The 22,888-nt window shown below is 37.6% G+C and overlaps 4 protein-coding genes and 1 long non-coding RNA gene across 6 annotated transcripts; 4 read left to right on the top strand and 1 right to left on the bottom strand.

Moving 5' to 3' along the window:
• Window positions 1-1,517: 1,517 nt before the first annotated feature.
• Window positions 1,518-7,599, top strand: LOC111204322. Its single transcript, XM_022698706.2, has 12 exons — window positions 1,518-1,999; window positions 2,252-2,310; window positions 2,749-3,390; window positions 3,494-3,579; window positions 3,776-3,864; window positions 3,984-4,265; window positions 4,364-4,801; window positions 4,905-5,634; window positions 5,744-5,974; window positions 6,060-6,184; window positions 6,296-6,579; window positions 6,686-7,599. Exons 2-12 carry the CDS (start codon window positions 2,308-2,310, stop codon window positions 7,427-7,429), a joined length of 3,654 nt encoding a protein of 1,217 aa, XP_022554427.1. The 5' UTR covers window positions 1,518-1,999; window positions 2,252-2,307; the 3' UTR covers window positions 7,430-7,599.
• Window positions 7,539-8,895, top strand: LOC111197939. Of its 2 annotated transcripts, none has more exons than XM_022698707.2 (4): window positions 7,539-7,801; window positions 7,943-8,099; window positions 8,185-8,290; window positions 8,497-8,895. In XM_022698707.2, the coding sequence occupies exons 1-4, from the start codon at window positions 7,768-7,770 to the stop codon at window positions 8,725-8,727; spliced, it is 528 nt and encodes a 175-aa protein (XP_022554428.1). In that variant the 5' UTR covers window positions 7,539-7,767; the 3' UTR covers window positions 8,728-8,895. The 2 variants fall into 2 exon arrangements, with proteins under 2 accessions (XP_022554428.1, XP_022554430.1); XM_022698709.2 differs by having other exon boundaries at window positions 7,634-7,801; window positions 7,964-8,099.
• Window positions 8,896-9,045: 150 nt separating this feature from the next.
• Window positions 9,046-11,059, top strand: LOC106432838 (dnAJ-like protein slr0093). Its single transcript, XM_013873685.3, has 7 exons — window positions 9,046-9,401; window positions 9,592-9,669; window positions 9,823-9,898; window positions 10,230-10,303; window positions 10,416-10,489; window positions 10,605-10,654; window positions 10,739-11,059. Exons 1-6 carry the CDS (start codon window positions 9,369-9,371, stop codon window positions 10,648-10,650), a joined length of 381 nt encoding a protein of 126 aa, XP_013729139.2. The 5' UTR covers window positions 9,046-9,368; the 3' UTR covers window positions 10,651-10,654; window positions 10,739-11,059.
• Window positions 10,703-17,789, bottom strand: LOC111204324 (serine carboxypeptidase-like 7). Its single transcript, XM_048752002.1, has 12 exons — window positions 17,461-17,789; window positions 17,215-17,360; window positions 17,062-17,138; window positions 16,854-16,976; window positions 16,577-16,679; window positions 16,445-16,482; window positions 16,256-16,357; window positions 16,102-16,188; window positions 11,690-11,761; window positions 11,498-11,616; window positions 11,242-11,401; window positions 10,703-11,170 (listed from the first exon to the last, which is right to left on the bottom strand). Exons 1-12 carry the CDS (start codon window positions 17,580-17,582, stop codon window positions 11,090-11,092), a joined length of 1,230 nt encoding a protein of 409 aa, XP_048607959.1. The 5' UTR covers window positions 17,583-17,789; the 3' UTR covers window positions 10,703-11,089.
• A 99-nt stretch (window positions 17,790-17,888) lies between these two features.
• On the top strand, window positions 17,889-21,088 carry LOC125584109. The gene is made up of 2 exons (XR_007321110.1): window positions 17,889-20,791; window positions 20,890-21,088. It is a non-coding gene; the product is annotated as an uncharacterized LOC125584109 (long non-coding RNA).
• The last annotated feature ends 1,800 nt before the right edge of the window (window positions 21,089-22,888 follow it).

The raw sequence follows: 22,888 nt of genomic DNA, 5'->3' as shown, positions 1-22,888 counted from the left end.
GGAATTCTCCTTTGAGACCATAACCAGAAAGTTCAATGTTTATAACTTTATTCTCTACATCATTCCAAACTCACACCGCTGAACTTGCAGATAGAACCTTCAGTCACGTTGCGAAATACCCAACTCGATAAATATCCATTGGGATCTTCAACTTGTGACTTTATGCTCCTCAGGCAATTTACGTTGTCTTCGTCTGCGCCTGTGAATGTAGACACCAGCAAGAAGCAAAGACACGTTGTGAACAGTGTTATTATGCACATTTCGTGAGAGATGTTTTAGCAGCAATGGCAAGTGGAAATTGGTATGGCAGGCAACACTTGAACATGGGAAGAATTATAAAGACTTTCCAGGTCGCTGGTCGTCTCTTGTCCCGTATAACGACTAACGAGTTTAGGGAGGAGACTTGAGAATATTCAAACACAAGCTGTCATCGATGTTAACACTAACAATACGCCAAGAAATATACCGTTAACGACTAACGAGTTTAGGACTCTCTCGTTCACTTGATAAACCGCGTACAGACTCAGCTTTGAAAGTTCTTGGCGGAAATGATAATTTGTCTAGACTGAGGACTCATCTATGTTCATATATTTATTCTACTTTTCATCTTAGCTGAACAATATATATGAGAAAGAAATCACGTGTATGTGAGTGTAGTCAGTTTTTCATCATAAGATCCACAAACACACACAAAAATAAAAGTAAAGGAGTACTCACAAAAATCGATGTATCGTGCATGGAAGGCAATAGAGATGTGCCTCTCAGGATCTTGTGAGATTCCAGTAGAACTCATTGGATCCTGCCTCTCGGGTCTCCAAGTAAAGCCTAAAGCAGATATAAACATCAGATCGAAAGAAAAGCCACATGCAAAGTCGTCTTAAGCACCACGAGAAGCGATAAGAATGATGCTCAGACAAAAAAAAAGAAAAAAGAATGATGCTCAGACGATCTCAGAAAAGGCTATATGATTAATCCCATGTTCCATACAAAAAGGCTATATGATTAATTCCGGAGACGCATACAAAGCATCTACAGTGGCCACGTTTTCAAATACGGCAGTGAGATCAAAAGCAAGTAGTGTTAGATTACGCTAAAGAAAACATCTTTTAAGTGACAATGTAGAGTTCAGAAACAAGCTAGTTGTTTCCTCGGAGAGGTATAACGACTAGCTCCGTGACAAAGCAGTAGAGTTCAGCTTAGAATGACTGTGGCAAACCTTATCAGTCATGGCTCTAACCTCCTTTTCAAGCTTTGAATGGCTCCGTGATGCATGCATGTTTTAAGGTATTTTTCAAACTAAATTCATATGTAAATTTACCTAGTTTATAAAAAAAAAAGGTTTTAAATTTAAGGAAAGTTGACCCAAAAACTTTTTACCAAAAAAAAAAGTTGACCCAAAAAAGAATTTAAAAACTCGAAAAAAAGAAAAACGAAAAGGGACAACGGAGATATATATTCCTTTTTTACGTTTAAAAGTCGAACGAGTATTTAAGATTCGTACCCAAAAAAAAAAAAAAAGTCGATGAATCAGTCAGAGACACAAAGACAAGATAGAAGGTAAGTAAGTAACTGTAATTTATAATACTTACTAACAAACCAGTAACCACGTTTAAATCCTCTTAACAAACCAATACTATTAGTCAAAATATGAATTAATCTATTAACAAACTAATACTATTAGTCAAAATTATTAATTAAATGCAGAAATGTACACAACTGTATAAATATGTATCTAAGTATAGATCCTGGGAGGTATATATATATATATATATATATGCACAGCTTTCATCTCTGGCTCGTGTTGTTTTGCGTAATCACGAACGAAAGGCGAGAACCGAGGGAGAGCCATCACTCAAATCTTATAAACACTGAAGGGGAGGGAGATAGAGAGAGATTTGTGTGTAATCGAATCGAAAATTTAGGGTTTGCAGGAGTTGGAGAGGGAGGATTAGGGTTTCGTTTGCTCTCAATTAGGGAAATCGAATCCGAGGAAGAGAAGGTGATCTTGAGACCTGAATCATGCAATGTTATTTCCCCAATTTTGTAGATTTTTTTTTTTATTATATAGTATTTGTTAGATTATCTCTAAGATTCCGGATTTTATGGGCTACGATTCTCTGTGAATTTGATTGGTAATTCGATTTTTTTTTTCCATTCTGGGTTGATTTGCATCAGTATGTTATGTTTTGGTTTAAGATTGAAATCATTTCTTGTTTAGCAGCTCAGTTTTGTTTTTGTCCATTTGTAACAGTTGGAAGAGCTGGATAGGAACCGGTCTGTGAGTCAGGCTTATTGATTTTATTGCAGATGGTGAGATTAGCTAAAACCCCCCCTCTTTTTTCCTTTTGTTGTATTGTCTTTGTCTGTTTCCTGGAGGAGAAGGAGTGATGAAGTGTCATATCTAAGGCTTAGATCATGAAGTGAAGTGATCATGGCATCTTTTTGGTGGATAATAGTAAATCTATATTTGTTGTTTCTGAGTAATTGTCTTGGTATTGTTATACACTTGGTAGCTAATATAACAGCTTTATATATTTGGCTATTGCCATTATATGGACCAGTTAAATCACGAGTTTGCTCATTGATCTTGTTTGAAAATAGTTTTTTTGGTGTGATTCATGAATAATAATTTGTTATTTTTGTTTTAAAGTATTTTGGAAGAATTGAAAATGAGGCAGTTTGTTCTTTGGTAATTCACTGATATTGAGGATTGTTTTGTTTTATTAACTATTGTTATATCATGTGCAGGCTGATAAAAGAGTTGGTAAGCGTTCAACGAATCAGAGAGGGTTTTCAAAAATGGACTCTGGAATATGTAATGTCTGTTCTGCTCCTTGTTCATCATGCACCCATCGTAACGTGGGTTTCACAGGATCAAAATCTGACGAGTCATCAGATGAAAACGGCCACGGAGTTGCTGGCAGCCAGTTTTCTGTAAATGAGGACCGTCTTTTGCCTTCAAATAACACTGCTAGTGAAGCAAGCAACCTTGTTAATTCCACTCATGATGCTCTCTCTGAGAATGCTGAGAGTAGGGAAACAATCAGACGTTCTGGGATATCCGATGATTCCGGAGCTGTTGCAATGACTTCGAAGACATCTTTTTCTGGAAGCAGGATGAAACATAAAGGGTCTGCATCAGCTAATGTGTTAGATCAGAGCTCTACCCGTTTAGAGGGCCAGGAAGATGGGATATTGTCAGAAAGGGAAAGATTAGGACCACAGGGTGACACAGACAAAGAGGAACCTTCAGTTGAAGGATCCACACCTTCTGGCCAGAACGGGAAGGATGTTAAGTCAAGTAAAAGCGCGTCCTTCAATAACTCAGATGAGTCAGTCTCAACAGCTATGTCTGAGAGCGAGAGCGATTCTGAAATGGTCTTACATGATGTGAGTATTGCGGTTTTGTCTCATATTTGAAATTAGTGACACACCTTCTTTGTTGTTTTTCTCTGTAATATCTACTTTCCCTTTTTTTTGTTTTTCTGAATAGGTAAAAGTTTGTGATATCTGTGGAGATGCGGGTCGTGAAGATCTACTTGCTATCTGCACCGGATGCAGTGATGGTGCAGAACACATGTAAGCCTCTGCTCTTCTATTCATGTGAAAGAAAACATTCTAATGGCAAAATTGGATTCAGGATGTGTTCGCATTGTTAGTAGATAATTTCATTGATTTTAGTTAGATATTAGTTATTGATATTGATTGTCATACCTTCCATTAATGAAAGGCAGGTCTATTTTCTGTGCTAATAATATAGTTCTGTTTTACTCAGCTATTGCATGCGGGAAAGACTCAATGCAGTTCCTGAGGGTGATTGGCTGTGCGAAGAATGTCAAACTGTAGCTGAAAAACAGAAGCAAGGTAAAGCTGAATATGTAACCAAACATGATATATGTGGAAAAAGTAGCGTTTTGAATTGCAAACAAAATTTAGATTCACATTTTCTGTTTTAAGATTTCTAACGAGCTTGAAACATGCAGAAGCTAAGAGAAAAAGAGAAACTGAAGTAATCCTCAGTCCACATAGCTCAGGCAAACGACATGCAGATAAGATTGAAGCAGCTCCAGATGCTAAAAGACAGGCGGTTGAAGATTCAACCGGGTCACCCAAGAAACCTGTTCTCCCCAGAATAGGTGCTTTATCTCGGGAAACATCATTCAAGGGCTTAGACAGTCCAAGGGGAAAGCTAAGTCATCAATCATCTTTCACTGATAAGATGGAAGGTGCACGCTCTACTGGTTCACAGCTTCATCCTCCAAAAGGTAGGCTGCATAATGTGATTGCTCTCCTTAAGCGCAACTCTGCCTTATCTATTTTCTCATAGTTCTGGTGATAAAACATTACTTCTTTGTTTGTCCAGGTGGATTTTTGAAATCCAGTTCCTTCAATAGTTCTAGCACGAAACCAAAAGTGCAACTTATGGATGATGATGTTATTCTCCCAAGAAAGAAGATTAGGAAAGATTCTTCTCTTGGAAACCTAAGCAAATCAATGTCAAGTAAAACAACAGACACTGGGAGTTCTAATGGAAACGACTCACAAGCAAAAATGCTCGCGTCAAAAGTTTATCATTCACAAGAAGGCAAAAGTCCAAAGCAACTGAAAGATCGTAGTACAGAAGCTAACGCTCCGGCAGCCTCCACCGATCAGAAGCTCACTCCACGCAGCAGTTTGGGTTCTTCATATGCAAACAGTACCCGTGATTCGAAGGGTTTGCAGTCTGATGGCAAACGAGGTAGCTTGACGAAGCAAGTTAGCAATCTAAACCGAAACCGTCTAGAAAGTCCTGTTACTTCTGGTATGATTCCTATCAGTTATATTGATACTTCTGTTACGTTATCTTTTATAGTATTCTGCTTGTATATGATTTTAATCATTTAATATATGATCTCTCTGTACAGGAAGTGATATTCCCACAAATGGAAAGTGCAATGCCCGCGAGCAAAGTTCAAGTCAAGCTGACTGTGAGAATGAACTGCTATCCACTTCCTGCGCGGGTGAGGTTGTGCCAAGCAACGGTAATGTAGCCTCGCAGGATAGATTACCGCGGTCCAGGGAATTTAGGGAGGTAGGGAAGAAAAGCAGAGAAGCCTCTGGTAAGCGCCAAAGGTCTAGTCTGTTATCTGATGCAAAAGGCTTACCATCATCTCAAAAAGGAGGCCAGACTGCAGAATCTAATGAAACCTCAGGCGTTTCCGATAGTGATCTCCCTACCCCAAAAAATGCTCGGGAGGATATAAATAAGGGTAATAGGTTGCGAGCAGCGGTTGATGCTGCTCTTCGTAAAAAGCCCAGCTTTGGCAAGAACAGAGTATTGGAGCAATGTGATACGTCCTCGGCGTCTAATGTGCATCCTAGTTCTGATAAGGCTTTACAAAATCAATTACCTCCAAAGATGCATACGACTTCATGGCCTGCTCCTGACCCGTACAAACAGACGATTGTAACAAATGAAAAGCAGCTTGTACCCTCTGGTGTTGATGCGATGATGCCTCCACGATCTGTGGAACTTGATATGAAGCCTGAAGTTAATATTCCCTCTTTGAAGTCTGTTATGAGAGATTGGCCATTAGTACCCCCACCTGCTCTGTTGAGAAGCTCAGCCATTCCAGACCATGAGTCTATATGGCAGTAAGTTTTCTTTCCTTTTTGTAGAGAATGTCTATCCCTTTGACTATGCCTCTTAATATATGTCCATGAAATGCATACTGAACAGTCAGTTTTTACATCATTTTTCCAGAGGAAACCTGGAGGTGCGGAAAGCTAGAAATCAGTCAGCTATGCATAGCGGAATGCAAGCACATCTATCAACCTTAGCATCACCCAAGGTTGCTGAAGTGGTGAATAAATTTCCAGAGAAGTTTAGCTTGAATGAAGTACCTCGGCTAAGTACATGGCCTGCACAATTTCAAGACAGCGGTACTAAGGAAGACCATATAGCTCTGTTCTTCTTTGCAAAGGATGTTGAGAGGTAGGTTTCATACATGATTATTATTATTATTCCCTCGCTTTTATTACTGGTCTAAATGATTTTCGTTGCTGCTTGTGTGGTACAGTTATGAGAGAAACTATAAGCCCCTCGTAGATAACATGATGAAGAAAGATTTAGCTCTGAAAGGAAACCTCGATAGTGTTGAGCTTTTGATTTTTGCATCCAACCAGCTTCCTCCGAATTGCCAGCGTAAGAATGCTTACCGAAGTAGCACTGATGATTTAAATAATCTGTTCGGAATGTAATGCCAAGTTTTTTTTGTGTGAAAGTAGTACTTCTTACAGAGTTTATTAATTGCAGGTTGGAACATGTTATATTTCCTTTGGGGTGTATTCCGAGGAAGAAAAGAGATTTGTACAAACCCACAAAAGAACGCATCTTTGCCTGCTTCAGAGGTTATGCCGCGTGACCAAGACCCCAATGACTTGTGCCAAACCAGTTCTCCTTCCAAGCATTTGGAGAAAGCGTCTTCTCTGCGTGAGAGCCTACACAAGATGCAAGAAACTCAAAATGGGAAACATGTGTTCAGCCATGAGAATCCAAGTGACAGAGAATCCTCTGTTGAGCGATCATCGATCACAAAGGTTGGTTGTTCTTAGTCCTTTGGGTAAATCGTAAATACTTAATCTCCATCTATCTGAACTCCTAGTAGAATTTTCATCTCTTAACTTCATCGGTTCTTTAATGTAGGAGGAAACTTCTCGTAAAGAGGATGAACAAGGTGCAAATCATGTTCCTTGCCAAGCTAATGGATCAAACTCTGGAGATAGTCTAGTGAAGAAGGTTCAGCAAATTGAAGAGCAAGACTTAGGTGGTAGAAAGGATCTGCCTTTGAGTGTCACGCCCCCTAACCAAGTCAATCCTCTAGAGAAAGATCTTAACTGTAGTCAGGCTAGTCACAGGAAGCGTCAAGTTTGGGAACTGACAAACCCCGCCACCGTGAACCAGAAAGTGGAGCTCGTTAATGAAGCTTCACGCGAAGGATCTCCGCATAAGAAGCTGAAGACAGAAAACGAAAGTAGCAGCGTTACATTTGGTAATGATTCGGGGATGATGAAGAAGAGTCCTAAAGGAGTGTTCCCTTTGGACTTGAATATGGAAGGAGAAGACATGGAACTAGTCGATGATCTTATTCCATTTGGCAATAACAATGACACCGACGAAGACAACAATAGGCGGTTAGTTGGCACAGTCCCGGATCTCGAGCTGCCATTTGGTGGTGAAGAAACAACTCAAGAAGACACTACAAGACTATTGCCTTTCTTAGCCGGTAAAAACAACTCTGGGGAACAAAGTAGTCGCAGTATGAATAAAGCAAAAGAGAAAGAAGAAGAAGATGACTCTGCTTCTCTGTCGTTGTCACTCTCGTTTCCGGGGGAGGAGAAGAAGAATGTGAATACTCCGTTTTTTCTGTTCAGAGACTTCCCCAGATAACAAGGTTATCGTTAAGTTTATTTTTATTATGAGTGTCCTTAGTTGTTGGAGAAGACTCCAACAAGATAAAATCACAGGTTTGTATATGAAAATGGTGATGGGAAAGAAAGATACCGAATGTTTTTTTAAATTACTTGTTGAAATCTATAGAATAACAAAAGACTTCTGAATCCCTCTCTCTACTATATATTACCTGTGTACTAGCGTTGAGTTTTTATTTTTTAAGACGCAGAAGAAGGGTGCTTTAGTAATTTTGGTATAGTATAAGATATCAAGACAAATGTGTCTTGTTCGTTTTCCCAGTGTTCATCATCAGATCTCTTGGTTTTACATATCCAATGGCGTCCTGTGTTGCTCATCTTTCTCTCTCAGGTAATCGAATCCTTCTCACTTTACTAAGTGTTTCATGTTTGCGAGGGAAGATCAGAACAACTTAGAACTATAAATAGCGTTTTGATCTGTCAGAGATCCGTATCCTTTTATATAAACATTGCAAAGCTTCTTGATTTGTAGTTCTTGTATCTGGTGGCAAAGGTGGGTCTCAATCTCATCATGTGAAAGCAAATGGATTGTCTGCCAAAAAGCTCAGTTCCATTTGTAAAACTTCTGTATTGACTGTTCAGAAGAAATCAAGCCGGAGTGGCAAGTTTTCGGTTTCTGCACGGTATGGGTAAGTATGCATGTGGTTTTATAGTTTTCTCTTGTGCGTGAATGAAGTGTCTTGTTGAAACTTAGCTCTACTAATGATTTTTCAGAGACGAAGGGAGTAAGAGAGGAAGTGGTGGTGGTGGTGATTTCATAGCTGGTTTTCTTCTAGGAGGTGCTGTCTTTGGCGCTGTTGCCTATATCTTTGCTCCACAGGTCATTTCTCTTATGTTACTCTATTCTTCCTTTCTTTTTGAACCTTAATGGAAGATTTGGATTACGATACTAATCACATAGTGTTTTGGTACTATTGCAAATGATGAGTTGGTTGAGGTTTTATTCTCATGACTGTTTCATCATATTCTGATTGGCTTATATCGTTCTCATGCAAATCTCTAAAAGATTTGTTTCTTATTCTTCAGATCAGAAGAATTATTATGAGTGAAGAAGATGAGTATGGTTTCAATAAGCCACAACAACCAACGTACTACGATGAAGGTTTGGAGAAAACAAGAGAGACGCTGAACAAGAAAATCGAACAACTTAACTCAGCAATCGACAATGTTTCTTCCCGGTTAAGAGGTCGAGAAAAGAACACATCTTCTCCCAATGTACCGGTGGAAACTGACCCAGAAGTTGAAGCTACGACTTAAAAAGAAACAAGACACATTTCTTCTTCTCTGTTTCTCATTTGTAACCAGAGTTGAAAACAGTTACATACGGTTAAGTGTTAAAAGTGCTTCACTTTTTTTCGGTAGGACTCTTGCAAAGCAAAATATACAATCTCGTGTTGTTAGTGAATTTGAATTTGGTTTAGTTCAGTTTAACTAAACTCAACTCAGCATTTAGACATAGTTGATAACTTGATGTAAGAGAAAACAAAAAAAAAAACTAAATAAGTTTTTGTATTTACACAAAATAAGAAAGTGGATATTATTATGTATCGGATAAGATGTGTGAAACAAAGGGAAAAGAGAGATAGATAGACATTGGCCGGTGGCCTCGTCACAAATCCAAAATATCCTAAAAAGAAAAAGGATTCGAAAACTTTTTCTTAAAAAGAGAATCCAAAACCTTTCTTCATTCCTCAAATTCCCCACACAAGCAAAAACCCACAAGATTCGATTGAACTTTCCCATTTTCTCAGAAAAAAAAGTTTAGTTTTTTTTTTATTTTTGTTGAAACGGAAAAAGGAACACACTTTCAATCTCCCTTTTCACTTGTTAAGGTTCTGGGTGTTGTTTCTATTTGATGAGGTGCGAGGAGATTCCTCCTCTGTTCGTGTCTCTGTCAGATGGAAGACAATGATAAGTCTCCTTCCCCCAAGGTAAAATCATGAGTCTTTATATGAGATATCTGGTTTAGATAATGTCTTGTTTCGTTGAAGTATAAGTTCTTTGGATCAAATGCTCAAAGTTGTCCACTTTAACTTTTAAAATTCTGGAAAATGATTTATGTTTTCATGTCTTCTTCTTCTTCCACTTTGATATGGGAACTTTTGACTTTTTGTGTTGAAGGATTACTATAAGATTCTAGAAGTTGATTACGACGCAACTGAGGAACTGATCAGACTCAATTACCGGAAGCTTGCTTTGGTTAGTTAACAACTCAACAACCCCTTGTTTAATATCTGTTGAAGTGTTCTTGTTGCTTTTTTAGATTGAGTTTCAGAGTGTCTCTAGATCAAAAGAAAGATTTTTTATTTTTCTTCTCTGGCTGAGAATGTTTTTTGTGGTTCCATTTTACAGAAGTGGCATCCTGATAAGCACAAAGGAGATAGTGCTGCTACAGAAAGATTTATAGAGATAAATGATGCCTATAACGGTTAGTCTTTTGCACATTCTGTTCTTATGCATCTAGAAAGCAGATACACAGTGTAGGAAGAGGAGTGAACAAAGTTACTAAAGTTGAAGGCTTTATCCATTTAGCTCCTTGACCTTTATGCTTCTCTTTAGGTGTTGATACAAAACTCTATATAGTTGCAATCCTCAGCTCTCTGTTTCTCTTAAGGTTCTCGCTTGCAAGCATTATTTTTTTGGTCTGTGGTCACTTGATATTATGATAGTGAACAATGTGATCTCTCTCTCTTTCTTGTAGTGTCTTGAATCAATTGATTTGGTCAAGTTAAATAGCTTCTTCTTTCTCTTTTGGGCAGTGCTGATGGACCCTGATGCACGTTTTGAGTATGACTTAACCGGTATCTATGAGATCCACAAGTATACTTTACGGGTGTGTAACATGTTCTCTTTAGATTTGAAAAGAAAAAAAAAAAGAACATGGTATTTAGTTTTTTGTTGATTTTTTTTTTATTGAGATTTGCCCAATGTTTTTCTCTACACAGGAGTACCTTGCCAGATTTAAGGGAATGATACTCACTTGCAACGGACTCGGCATCAGCCAATCCTCATCACTATGGTAGTAACCTCTCCAGCTTTCCATTTTTGTTTCAAATTCTCATATATCATATCATAAAGCTTGTGTTATTACATAGTTAGCTTGTTCTCATCGCTAAAAAACTTATCGACTGCAGGACACATCAATTGTCTGAGACCACCAACAAAACAACAACAGACTAGCAAGGTTGGTTTTCTTTTTATTGTGTATCTCTTCTTGCTTACTTGGATCCATTTCTGAATCACCAAATAACTCTCATTATCTTCACAGGATAAAGGCAGAAGTTAGATGAGAGCTGTAAAACCGTGTCAAGATTCTCAAACCTTTTCCCGTCGGTTTTATAATACGGTTGTATTTGTGCTGTACAAAACTGGAGCCATAGCTCGAAGTATCAAGCATCGATGATGTATTGAAAATGCTTAATTTAGATAATTAGATATTGTATTGTTTCTGAATAGAGAAGCGTATATGGTCTCTGGTTTTGATACATACATTTACACAGCTGTGATGATTCAGGTCATGTACCACTACTCTCATCACTCATTGTTTTTCAGACTTGAGACTTGAATAAAATTAATGAATTGAAGCATATATCTCTGAGACCTGATACATACTTTTATATTATAGAGGTTGACCACTAATCCATCTCTGAAACATGATAAAGCTTTCCTTTGGTTTATACTCTGGTGTATGCCCACCTCCCTGTATATCACATTTTATTAGAATTTAGATTCATACTAAGATCAATGGAGAAAGAAGAAAAAAAGACTTGCTTTGACAGTAGCATATGTCATCTTATTGGCATAAGTCTGAGTGTATCCAGCAACTTGATTGTGTATCATCCATGGCCTCCACTTCTCAACAATGGAATAGTTAAGAGACCTTATCCACGCTTGCGTTGAAATGAAAGGCGCCATCAAGTCATGATCACCGCTATTATATTCAACCAAACAAAAGTGCCATAAGAGTTTAATTTCCTATAAACTCTTGAAACTAATTTGCAGACAAACATTAGAAAACCAATCTAACCTGAAGATGAGAGATCGGTATCCTTTAATGCTATTATTAATATGGTATGGTACGCTGCTTTTGATGTCGGAATCGTATGGCTTACCCGAAGAACACCGTACCCATTTGTCTATACTTCCCTGGAATCATATATTCAAACTTGTTTTTTATAGATTGTTTATTTAGTATGATAAAACCAAAACTCGTATATACCTTTACCACATGAAGTGCTTCCCGCACGCTCTCGTCATTGGCCCAGAGGGAAGATAGTAAATCTGTATATTCCTACGAGTGGGTGCAAACGCATTTCTTGCGTTACACTCAATGGTCACAGAAGCATTGCATAGACGAATAGAAAGAAGATGGATTCCTTACATAGCAATCATCATGAGTAGACGGAGCCGAAGTGTTTGGAAGGAGAATGTATCTTCTTGGATATTGATCCAAAAATGGTGTTTATGCTGGTAGTGTTTGTTGAATCAATACAATAAAAGAATCTAAGAATAAAAATTAGATTCTTGAGGCATAGGAGAAATCTTGAAATGAAATCAAATGGGAAAAAGAATATAAAAGAGATTTCATTGATTGAAGGTTCATCACCAAGATGATTACAAAGGTAAAGTGAACATTAGAATGCAAAATCTCTATGAAAATATGTTCTTAAAGTCTAAGAAGAGGAGAAGATCATTTCTCATAAGGAGGTAGCTCCTTATTTATAGAAAGATGAAGCCTAGGGCTTCCTAGCAATATGAGCTTAGTTCAATGTCTAATGGGCCTTTAGGAGGATGTAAATCCATCCCCAACAGTAAGTCCCCCCAAGTTCGTAGAGAGAGATGAAGTCGATCTCTGTGAATTTTACGAATAGGGTTTATTAGACAATGAACTAGACACATTCATGCCTATGACGGTTTAGGCGAGTTTATTTTGAACTTGTGCCTAGTAATAAGCGAGTTTGCTTTAAACTCGTGCTTAGCGAAAGACGAGTTTACTTGACTCATGCTAAGACAAAGGCGAGTTTACTGAGAGCTCGTGCCTAGTAGAAGGAGAGCTTCTGTAAACTCATGCCTAGCCAAAGACGAGTTTCTGTAAACTCGTGTCTAACAATAAGCGAGTTGACCGCAAACTCGTGCCTAATAAAAAGCAAGTTCAATTTAAACGTGTGCCTAAAATACACATTTACCGAACTATTGCTGATCCGAAGCCTCGTGTTGAGATCGTGTGTGCCAAACAAGTTGTTGGCTTGTGTGTTCGTCGGGCTATGATGATGTTGAGAAATGTGTCGGCTTGTGCTGTTAAGTTGGTGATCAGTGACGATGAAGTCGCCAAGAGAGTTGTGAGGACTGTGACCAAATCGCCATCATTTGCAAAGAGCGTCTCATATTCTTCGTCTTCTCTACTCTGTTTGTATAAGGGAAAGTGCTTGTCTCGTGATGATAATCTGGAGTTGTTCATGCTTTGATGGAAACGTGATGACACGTGTTGAAGATGAGTAAAAGCTCGTAGAACTTGATTTATCTGAAGCTTAACGTGTGACTGCGCATCTTGTTGTCTCTTTCCTCGTGACTCCCATGATCCCTTGATGACACTAGTGGCGTGTGCATACTTTCTAGCCGGGCAATGGACATCTCACTGTATTCTCTATTAATCATGGTGTCTCCTCGGTGAAGATACAAAATGAGTGACGAGATGAGATGAATGCCGAGAACAAAGCTGGTGCGGAGTCTTGAGAACTTGGCGACAAGCTTCTGTTGACGGAGCTTTTGAAGACGTCATGGCGGTGAAACGTAAGAAGCCGGGTGCGGAGATCAGATCGTTACTACCAAGGTCATCACGTGATTGCTACTGTCCGAGGCCGAGCTTAAAGACGGATGAAAGACGCGACTGGAATGAGTCTTGAGCAGTGAACAAGCTTGTGAAGCTGAGTGGAATCACAACAACGGCAGTGACAAGCTGGAGCATGCCTTGCGAGATGTTGCAATCTCCACTTCTCAAAATCAGTCATGATGAAGAAGAAACACAGACTGTCTATTGACGTTGGAGCTCAAGTCTTTGAAAGACAGAGCTCAAGTCGCCAAGAAGCTGTCCTTTGTGGAGGTTGAGAGCGTCTCGTTTCCATCCGAGTGAATGATCATAAGCTAAGCTCTTTATTTCCAAGTGTACTCAAGCACGAGTTAATACACGTCTTGCAACGAACATCAAGCATGGACCTGCCGAACTCAACTCTAGCAAGCTTGTGAAAGACACGCCTTTGGTGGAGGCCTCGTCATGACAAAGAACAGAGCTCAACTCTGCTTTCAGCTGCCGTTGATGGAGCTCAAGTCTTTGAAGAACAGAGCTCAAGTGGTCAATAATCTTTCCCTTGTGGAGCTTGAGAGCGTCATCATCAAAAAGATAATCTTCACAAAGAAAATCTCAATGTATCGCTCTTATCTGAGCTGAGATGGTGGTGAGCTATGTGTACCACAGAACAAGCCGACAAAGAGAAGCAACAACTTTCAATGGAATGTGATGGGATTTCGTCACTGACTCTGCCACTGCTTGTGGCGAGATTATGCTGGGGGTCAAGCACGTTTGCTCGCCATTGCTTTGGTACAACGAGAAGCTTTTGCCAATTACGGCAACCTTGTCTCGAGAGCTTCAGCGAGGAAGCAGGGCCTTGATGGCGAGAAGAAGCGGTGTCTGTGTCCCGGTCCATCAGCATCCACATAGACCAGAGATCGACGATATCGAAGCTCAAGACTTGTTCTAGACAAAGCTCAAAACTTGATCTTGATAGAGCTCAAAGACGTTGTCACTGATGGAGCACGAACGGCCGAGCCGAGAGGTTCGTCGGAAGCTTCTTGGCTCGTTACTGTCGGGAGATCATAAACTTGATGATGATGCTCATACTAACGTGGCGAGCTCTTGGTCATTACCCTCCATTCTGCTATGCCCACTGATCGAACCCTCGTGAGGAGATGATTGATTGCTCGTCACGGCCACAGCCAGAAGTCTTCAAAGTTAACGAGATCGTGATCTTCGTCGGCAAGGTCGAGGTTGAAGTCGGCAAAGAGGGAAATAGCCATTGTTGCTTCACGTTATTATTAGCCCACCAAGTGTTCGACGAATTGATGCAGAAAGCTTCTAATTGCATTTCTTCTCTTTGATGAAGAGACTGTAAGCTGACGAGAATCTTTCTTTATCCCGAGACCACCGTGGTTTGCCCGGATCTTCTATTTGTCGGAGACTTTGATTTTTTTTTTTTTTTTATAGCTCGGGCTCTGGAGCTAACCAGTCACGGGATTCAGAGATAGCTCGAGCTCTGACGGACGGCGAGGATACGTCGGGAAGAGAGTGAAGGAGATGGCTGAAGCGAGGATGGCTCGTTTTCTCGGCGGTGGCGATCGAGATCATTGTCTTTGATGTCGTTTTGTGGGATTACGAACATGAATGGCCATTGTTGCTTCATGTTACCATTAGCTCACCAAGTGTTCGATAGAATTCCCACAAGAAGGATCAACAGCAGAGCTCATGAAAAAGTTTCTTCCTTTATCCAGAGACCACCGTGGCTTGCTGAGATCTTCTAGTGAAAGATCTTTTTCTTCTCTCCTTCTGTCACATGTTAGATCGTTACCGGCGACCATGGAATGAGACTCGACGGATGTGAGAAAGCAGCGACGGCCTCGTCCATTTAGGAGAACCATTCCATTCTCCAGGAGTTGCAGGTTGTCGTCGGGATGGAATGGAAGTCAACGGATCTCCGTTTTTGACGGCGACTCCTAAATCCAAGATAAGTTTTTTTTTAAAAAATTAAATTTCTTTCCAAAGGTTAAGCACATGTATATTATGCTGTGGTCAGTGAATCAAAATTTAATAATGAAATATGATTGTGTAAACTTATCTTTTAGACAATGACTTTGATAGCTTGTCGCCTAGATGAACCGAGATCGAGATCGATAGATCCATGAGTTGTTCCCAAGTTCGATTCTTTGAGGATAGTTCTCCTTGCCCCCTCCTTCTAGCGCCAACTGTTGATCCAAAAATGGTGTTTATGCTGGTAGTGTTTGTTGAATCAATACAATAAAAGAATCTAAGAATAAAAATTAGATTCTTGAGGCATAGGAGAAATCTTGAAATGAAATCAAATGGGAAAAAGAATATAAAAGAGATTTCATTGATTGAAGGTTCATCACCAAGATGATTACAAAGGTAAAGTGAACATTAGAATGCATAATCTCTATGAAAATATGTTCTTAAAGTCTATGAAAATATGTTCTTAAAGTCTAAGAAGAGGAGAAGATCATTTCTCATAAGGAGGTAGCTCCTTATTTATAGAAAGATGAAGCCTAGGGCTTCCTAGCAATATGAGCTTAGTTCAATGTCTAATGGGCCTTTAGGAGGATGTAAATCCATCCCCAACATTGGAGACAAGGCTTGATCGCACCGTACGTGGTATTAGAATATTAGCAAAGTTTATTCTAGATATACACTGCAAATGTAAACCCCCCAAAAATGTATAATAACTCCACAAAATATAATGTATATACTATCTTTTACTATGCTTTTGTGGTTTAGGGATACCAAATGATATTGGCGAACACTTAAACACTATAGATAAGGGTACAACTATTCTAATTAGTGTGTACCTTCAAGAACTCGTCGAAATGTTTCAAGCATTCTGTGTTGTGTGGATCTATATTATCATAATTTCCTTTGCCACTTCTCTCCAACGACTGCAAACAAAAGAGTTTTGTATAGGTTGCTTGTTATCTAACTCCATGCATGTGATATGTTACGTACCTCGTAGAGTTCATCAGAGATTAGTGCCATCCCATGTGCGAATGGAATGCGTTGGTTATGCTCAAATTCAGTATCTGTTACAGGGTTTCCTATTACAAAACCCTATTTGTTGAGAGAATTTTTTTTTTTGTTAATGTTTATTATTGGACAAGTTATATATAGTTAACATGAAAAGCAGCCAAGTACAACCTCAAGATTTATTTGAGGCTTAAACCCAAGATCATTTCCTGCATCATTGTCATCATCATGTAGAGTTTGTTATAAAAACGAAACATCTAAAGAGAGAGAAAAGAAGAAGATGAAGCACGCACACACACATACCTTTGGAGATTTCTTGAACCATGGCCGGAATAATCTTACCAGAATATGAATCTCCACTCACATAAAAAGGATTTGAGATAAACTCTTTATGCTCGCTTAACCACTGTACAACAACAACCCACTCTAGATAATAATGTCTTATATTCAGTAAAGAAAAGAAAAGATGAATGCTTCAACAGACTGTTGTTGCACCATTGATTAGGAAAGAGATAATTTAACTACCCTTTAAAAGTCATAGAACTTATAAGATACTTAAGTTCGTCCTCTTATTTTTTACCTTGCGAATAAATTCATGGATCCTTTTAGCTTCTCCCGAGTCACTAGGTGAATCAAGAAATTGAGTTGTTGCATAGGAGAAGCCACTCCCAACAGGCTGGTCCAAAAATATTATGTTCGCAACCTACAAGCAATGATCCAGAATACCTTATCAACCAAACATCAACTATTAAAATGAGCTACATAACAAAAAAAATTGTTAGTGTTACCTTTGTCCATGAATATGTAGTAGAAAGCAAGGTGGGTGTACCTCCATTGTAACCCTCAACCTTAAATGTCACAGGCCCTGTTTTATTTTTGGTGTCAATTCAAACCACATTTGACTTCCTTTAGATCATTGGATAGAGTTTTTAGATTTTTACCGTTCTCAAAAAGAAGACCAGTGATAGAAGAGCAGCCAGGTCCCCCAGTTAACCAAATAAGAAGGGGGTCTTCTGTTGGATTCTTCTCAGACTTGATGAAATAGTAAAACAATTGCACCTGCTCTTGGTCACCAACTCCAATATACCTGATTAATCACAACAGTGCAGATCTAACTATATGGTTTTGGTCTCACTCTTTTAACACAAAAGCACATGAAGAGTAAATGAAAAAGACAAATGACAAACCCGGTCTCAAGCTGGAAAGGAAGAGGACCTTCAAAACCAGGAAGAAACTTGACAATAGAGCCACAATTTGCATGTGAACTCAAGATAATAAGTAAAAGAAGGAGAAGCAACTTCTTGGCCATTTCCTTCTAGTCTCTCGTTAAGCTAAGTCACGATTGACTGGCTACTGGTTTGTTTTTTAACAAATGAAATTAGCCAGTTGTCCACACACCTCTAGTATTCTTTACACGTATATTTTGTCTAAACATATAAAATTAGCTGTTGTATTGTGACAAAAAACTATACCGCTACCTACCACTTTATATTAGTCACAATACAACAACTAATTTTATATGTTTAGATATAGGACTGATCATGAGATTTTACGAAACTTAAACAAATACGAGTTAAAATTCAGATGATCCATTTCTTAACTTTGTATAGAATTAATTATATTTTCATATATTTTTAAGTAAACTGCAAAACACATTTTTTAAAAAAAATTCCCCAAAATTTGTTCTTTACCATTAACCAGTGACAAGAAAATTCAAATGATCAAATGTTTTGTTTATGGGACTGTTTGATTAACGAGTACGGCGCAAAATAGAGGAAGCAAATTTGCATCCGAATAACAGCTTCGGGGAAGAAGCTGAAGAAGAAACTAGGGTTTAGAACAGAGGACTCTAAAACCTTTTCTGGTGGAGAAGAAGAAAGATATGATGAAGAACAGAAGAAGAGACACTCTTTGGTGTGAAGCTAGTGTATCCTTCAAACACGAGACTTTGACTTAGTAGCGGTCTTTGATCCAATGCGACAAAGTACACCTGAAACCTTTTCGGGATTTACTCGTGGCGCGAAGTTAACCGTCAAGATTGCCCATTATGACGTCATCGTCTTGTAATGTTTCCCAACTAAAAGGGCACTATTAGCCATAAAAATGGCCCATTATGACCAAGTGATATATACTTAGAAAATAGCCCATGATAAATTTTAGTATTGTTGGACCGGCCTGAAACTTAACGTGCATCAGATTCTAATACTTTTGGAAACATTTTCTTGAAATTTCGATATACTATTTTTTTCGTATTTAGCTTCAACTTAGTATTATTCATCTTCAGAAACTACACAAGGGTTCAGTTTGTCTTCATTTTCAAAAGGAAAAAAAAACATGTGTTCAAGGAACTATGAATAAAGTTTCGTCAAGTCAGTAATGAAATTAGAATCAAAATATTAGCTTTGATTGGATATTAGCTATAACAGCCTATTTGGTATAGTACTAAAAATTTGTACCCAAACAAGATTAAAAAAAAATGTACATTACATTTACATGATAAGCTTGAAATACACGTTCATATAATATATATATACACACACATCTAGTTTGAATATCACATATGTTTGGTAGAAACTTTGTGAAGTGAACTCGTCGGGCTTTTGAAGAAAGGAGTAAATGCTTTAAGGGTTTAAATAAGGGAGCCAGCAAAAGTGAGTAAAAAGTTACTATGATATGTGTTGTGCATATGTAGGACAATGCAATGCATGCATGCACTCGATCGATTATCATTGAGTCATCATCATAACTTCATCATCTTGCAGCTTTTTTTCTTTTACTTTTGCTTTTTCTTCCCTTGACTTTACCTTTTATACTTATTTTAATTTGTCAGAAAAGTATTAGTATATGTGAGAGAACACATAGGGGGTAAAAAAAACTTCTGGGAAAAGCACTTTACCTATTGAATATATACTTTTTCTCGTCTACTTTTTATCAGCTTTAGAGAAAAACCAAATTCCAATCCACCAATACTTTTTCACTTTTTTTTTTGGGTAAAAATGTTAAAAATACTTTTTCACTTGTTATTAAATGGTCGCTCCCTATTTAAAAAGAAAATTAGATAAAATTAAAAGTGAAAGGAGCAATCATAAAGCAATCGATTACAAAATGATTTCATCACCTCTCACATCAGACTATCTTTTCTGCAATGGGCAGAATAGTTCTGTGCCCTTCTGTCTGTTCGCATTTATTGCTCCTTTTCTTCCTTTCTCTCTCTTTCTTCTTTCTTCTTTCTTCCTTTCTCATTCTCTCTCTCTCTCTCTCAACCTTAAACTTACATCAATTAATTAAGCTTTTTGAACCGTTTATGCTGACTTTTCATATTGGAATTTGAGATGTTCCTACACTTTTGTGCCCTCTCTCTAACACCTTGCGAAAAAAGCTCATTTAGATTTCAAACCTACTTAGAAAATTCATATCAACGTAGATGTGATGGGTTCTATAGATACTAGATAGAGTTTTCATTTTTTGGATTGAAATTGCAAGTAGAAAACCATGAAACACTTGTCTAGCTAAGTTTTGGTCGCGAGGAATTTGGGGGATAGCATATCAAAAGCTCATAACTATTTGTAAATTCAAATCTTCATTGGTGTTGTTGCAGCAGATAATAACTATATTTTGACAAACAGAAAAGAGAATAATAACTATGATGAATATTGAGAGGTAAATCTTCTAACCATTCACAAAGGTTTGATGATCTTCGCAGATTTTAAAGCTGTATACCCCATGGAACAGTTAGTCTTTACAACCTATATAACTTTGTTTTACAAAAAAAAAAAAACCTATATAACATTAGGTTTCTTGATGGCTATCGGTCGATGTCTAACAATAACATATATTCAAACCTGAATTCAAAATTAATAAATCAAAGACAAGAGGTTACAAATAAATATCAAATTAAGAGACAAGAATAAGTTAAACCCGGCCGGTATGGTTTGTAACCTAGTCGGTGTGGTAAGTACAGAATATGTATTATAGTTACGAGACGTTGGTGGGTGTCACAGTACATTCTTTGGTGTTGTGTGCTCTTTCACCCTCATAATATTCTAACTTTATTGATTAATCATAATAACAATATATAGACATAGAGAATTTGACGTTACATGATATATATTCAACCAATATAAAGATATGGACCCCCTTAATGAACAGTGGACATCACATCTCTCTCTCTGTTACTGTTGTTGGTTAATGAGACAACTACAACACCTTCATGCCACATCTCATTCTTCGCCAATCTTCGGTACAATTTGCCAATTCCTTTAGGCCCCATCTTTTATACCCTATAAATATACTCTTGTGGAAGAGAAAACAATTGGTATAGAGTATCGGATTTTAAGCCAAACACAAAATATATAACAAGGATTATCCCCAAAAAGTTTATCAATTAGAGTTCTTTTTTTTTAAAGGAGTTGATCAATTAAATTTTTGTTTCAGTTTCTCTCATAACCAAACTAGCACTAGTGATCGAGAAGTTTTACAAATACATCACTGAGTGATCAGTATGTTATATAAACGCAGGTATAAGTTATTTACTGGAGTGTAGTTCCGATGATTTTCTTTTAACTTATGTTTCTATTTTCTTGCATCTTGTTATAATTTTCGTTATATTTTCATAGGTACCTTACAAAATGACGTGGCGCATTAATGGTGGATTGATTACTAGCTAGTGTTCTTACCTTTTACCCTCCAAATTATGATAGTTTTTAGTAAAACTATTTTGTAATTACAAATATTCTTATGTATTTCCGAAATAGTACCACATCGCTTTTTCTTTTAAATTTTGAGTGTACATCTTTACTGTTTTTCACCTAGCTAGTTAGCCGTGCAAATTCATTATGTGATAGGAAATAAATATTGGCTTCTTTGCTATAACTTTACAAAATCTAAAAGGGGATAGTAATGTCAACCTTTCTCTTGTTTCATTCTTTTGAGATGGAATGGAATTAAATAATTTAATTCACAACTCTAGAAATTTTGCTATTTGCATAACATAAAACAGTGGGTCCAATGTAACCCTACGATTATATTTCAAAATACGTAAAGCTTAAAAGTAGTTTTTGGGTGTTTTAAACATAATATGGAAGATTTTAAGCTTTATTCTCCAACTTGAGAATTGAGAGGCATATTTTTGCACGGTGAATGTGAAGGGAAAGAAAAAAAAAGGGGCGAGAAAAGCATATTATATAGGTAAGTTTACTCAAATATACAATATTTTAGAACAATTGAGTAGAACCATATAAATCTTTTTTTATTACTGACATTTTTTAAATACCAAGTGTGCCATTTTTTTACGTTATGAGAAAAAACGTATTTACAAAAATGTCATTACTTTTTAATGCCACGTAATCAAAAACCCGGCGCCACGTAGAAATTCGGTTCTGTGTTTTCATTAAGTCGACCGTAAATAGCTATATACGTCGTTACGGCTGAGTTATTGCTACGTTGCGGCTGAATTAAACAGCGCAGCTGACTTAAGAGAAAATGGCTGACTTAAGAACATAAATCAGCCGTTAGTTAAGGCTGATTTACATAAATCTGGCTGATTTATGGGATAACGGCTTACTTACGTACACAAGTTACGGCTGACTTATACATCGGCGGTTTGATTTCTGTAAAATTTGGCTGAGTTGTAGTTAAGACACGACTGAATTATGTTTCCACGGCTGAGTTAATGAACATCGACTGACTGAGTTATTGAATTTACGGCCGACTTATGAGATGTTGTTATAGCTGAGTTATATTTAATCAGCTTTCATTGGATGGATTAATAGTAAACTCAGCTTATTTACGGCTGACTTATTAGCGAAAGATTAATTACTAGAATATCATTTGTTTGACGGCTGATTTATTTGACGATATGGCTGAGTTAAGATTTTTCTTCCTAATTACAGCTGATTTATTAGCGAAAGATTAATTACTGAAATAATATCCACGTTTCGGCTGACTTACATTGTACATCAGGGCTGATTTATTTAGGTTGAGTTATATATTCGTTTGGCGGCTGACTAACCGATTTTCCATGTCATCTGCCATGTCATCAATTCAGATTTGCCATGTCATCACTAATGTTACAACAATAAAATAAGGGTCTATGTTATTCTTCATCTTCTTTATCTATCTTCTTCAACTTATTATTTATCTTTCTCTGAGATCTTATGGTTCTGGTAATTATTGTTTCTGCAACTGGGTATGAAAACATAGATTTTTTAAAATTGAAAATCTGAGACAGATCTACTACAGTCGTCGTCGTTTTTGATGATGATCGGTTAAAGAAGAAGCTTCCTCTCCTTCAGTTTCATGTATGGCGGTCCTATATCCTGTTGCTCCCTCTCTCAATGGATTCGTCGTCTTGCAGAAGAAAAAAGACTCAAAGAGAGAGATGAAGAAGCTAAGTCCCGTAAATTGTAAGAAAAGAAGAGAGTTGAACAAAAAAAAAATAAGAAAATGAGAGAAGACGAAGAAGATGATGAATTTGAAAGCTGAGTTTATATGTTTGATGACTCAGATGGTGCGTCATCTGAATATGATAACTTTAGTTCATACATTAAGTCTCCAACACATACGTTATGGCTGAATTATCCTTACGTTACGGCTGAGTTATGCATACGTTACGGC

The sequence above is a fragment of the Brassica napus genome, chromosome C3 (assembly GCF_020379485.1).
Source record: "Brassica napus cultivar Da-Ae chromosome C3, Da-Ae, whole genome shotgun sequence".
In the NCBI taxonomy this organism is placed as follows: domain Eukaryota; kingdom Viridiplantae; phylum Streptophyta; class Magnoliopsida; order Brassicales; family Brassicaceae; genus Brassica; species Brassica napus.
This window is presented reverse-complemented; position numbering and strand designations above follow the sequence as displayed.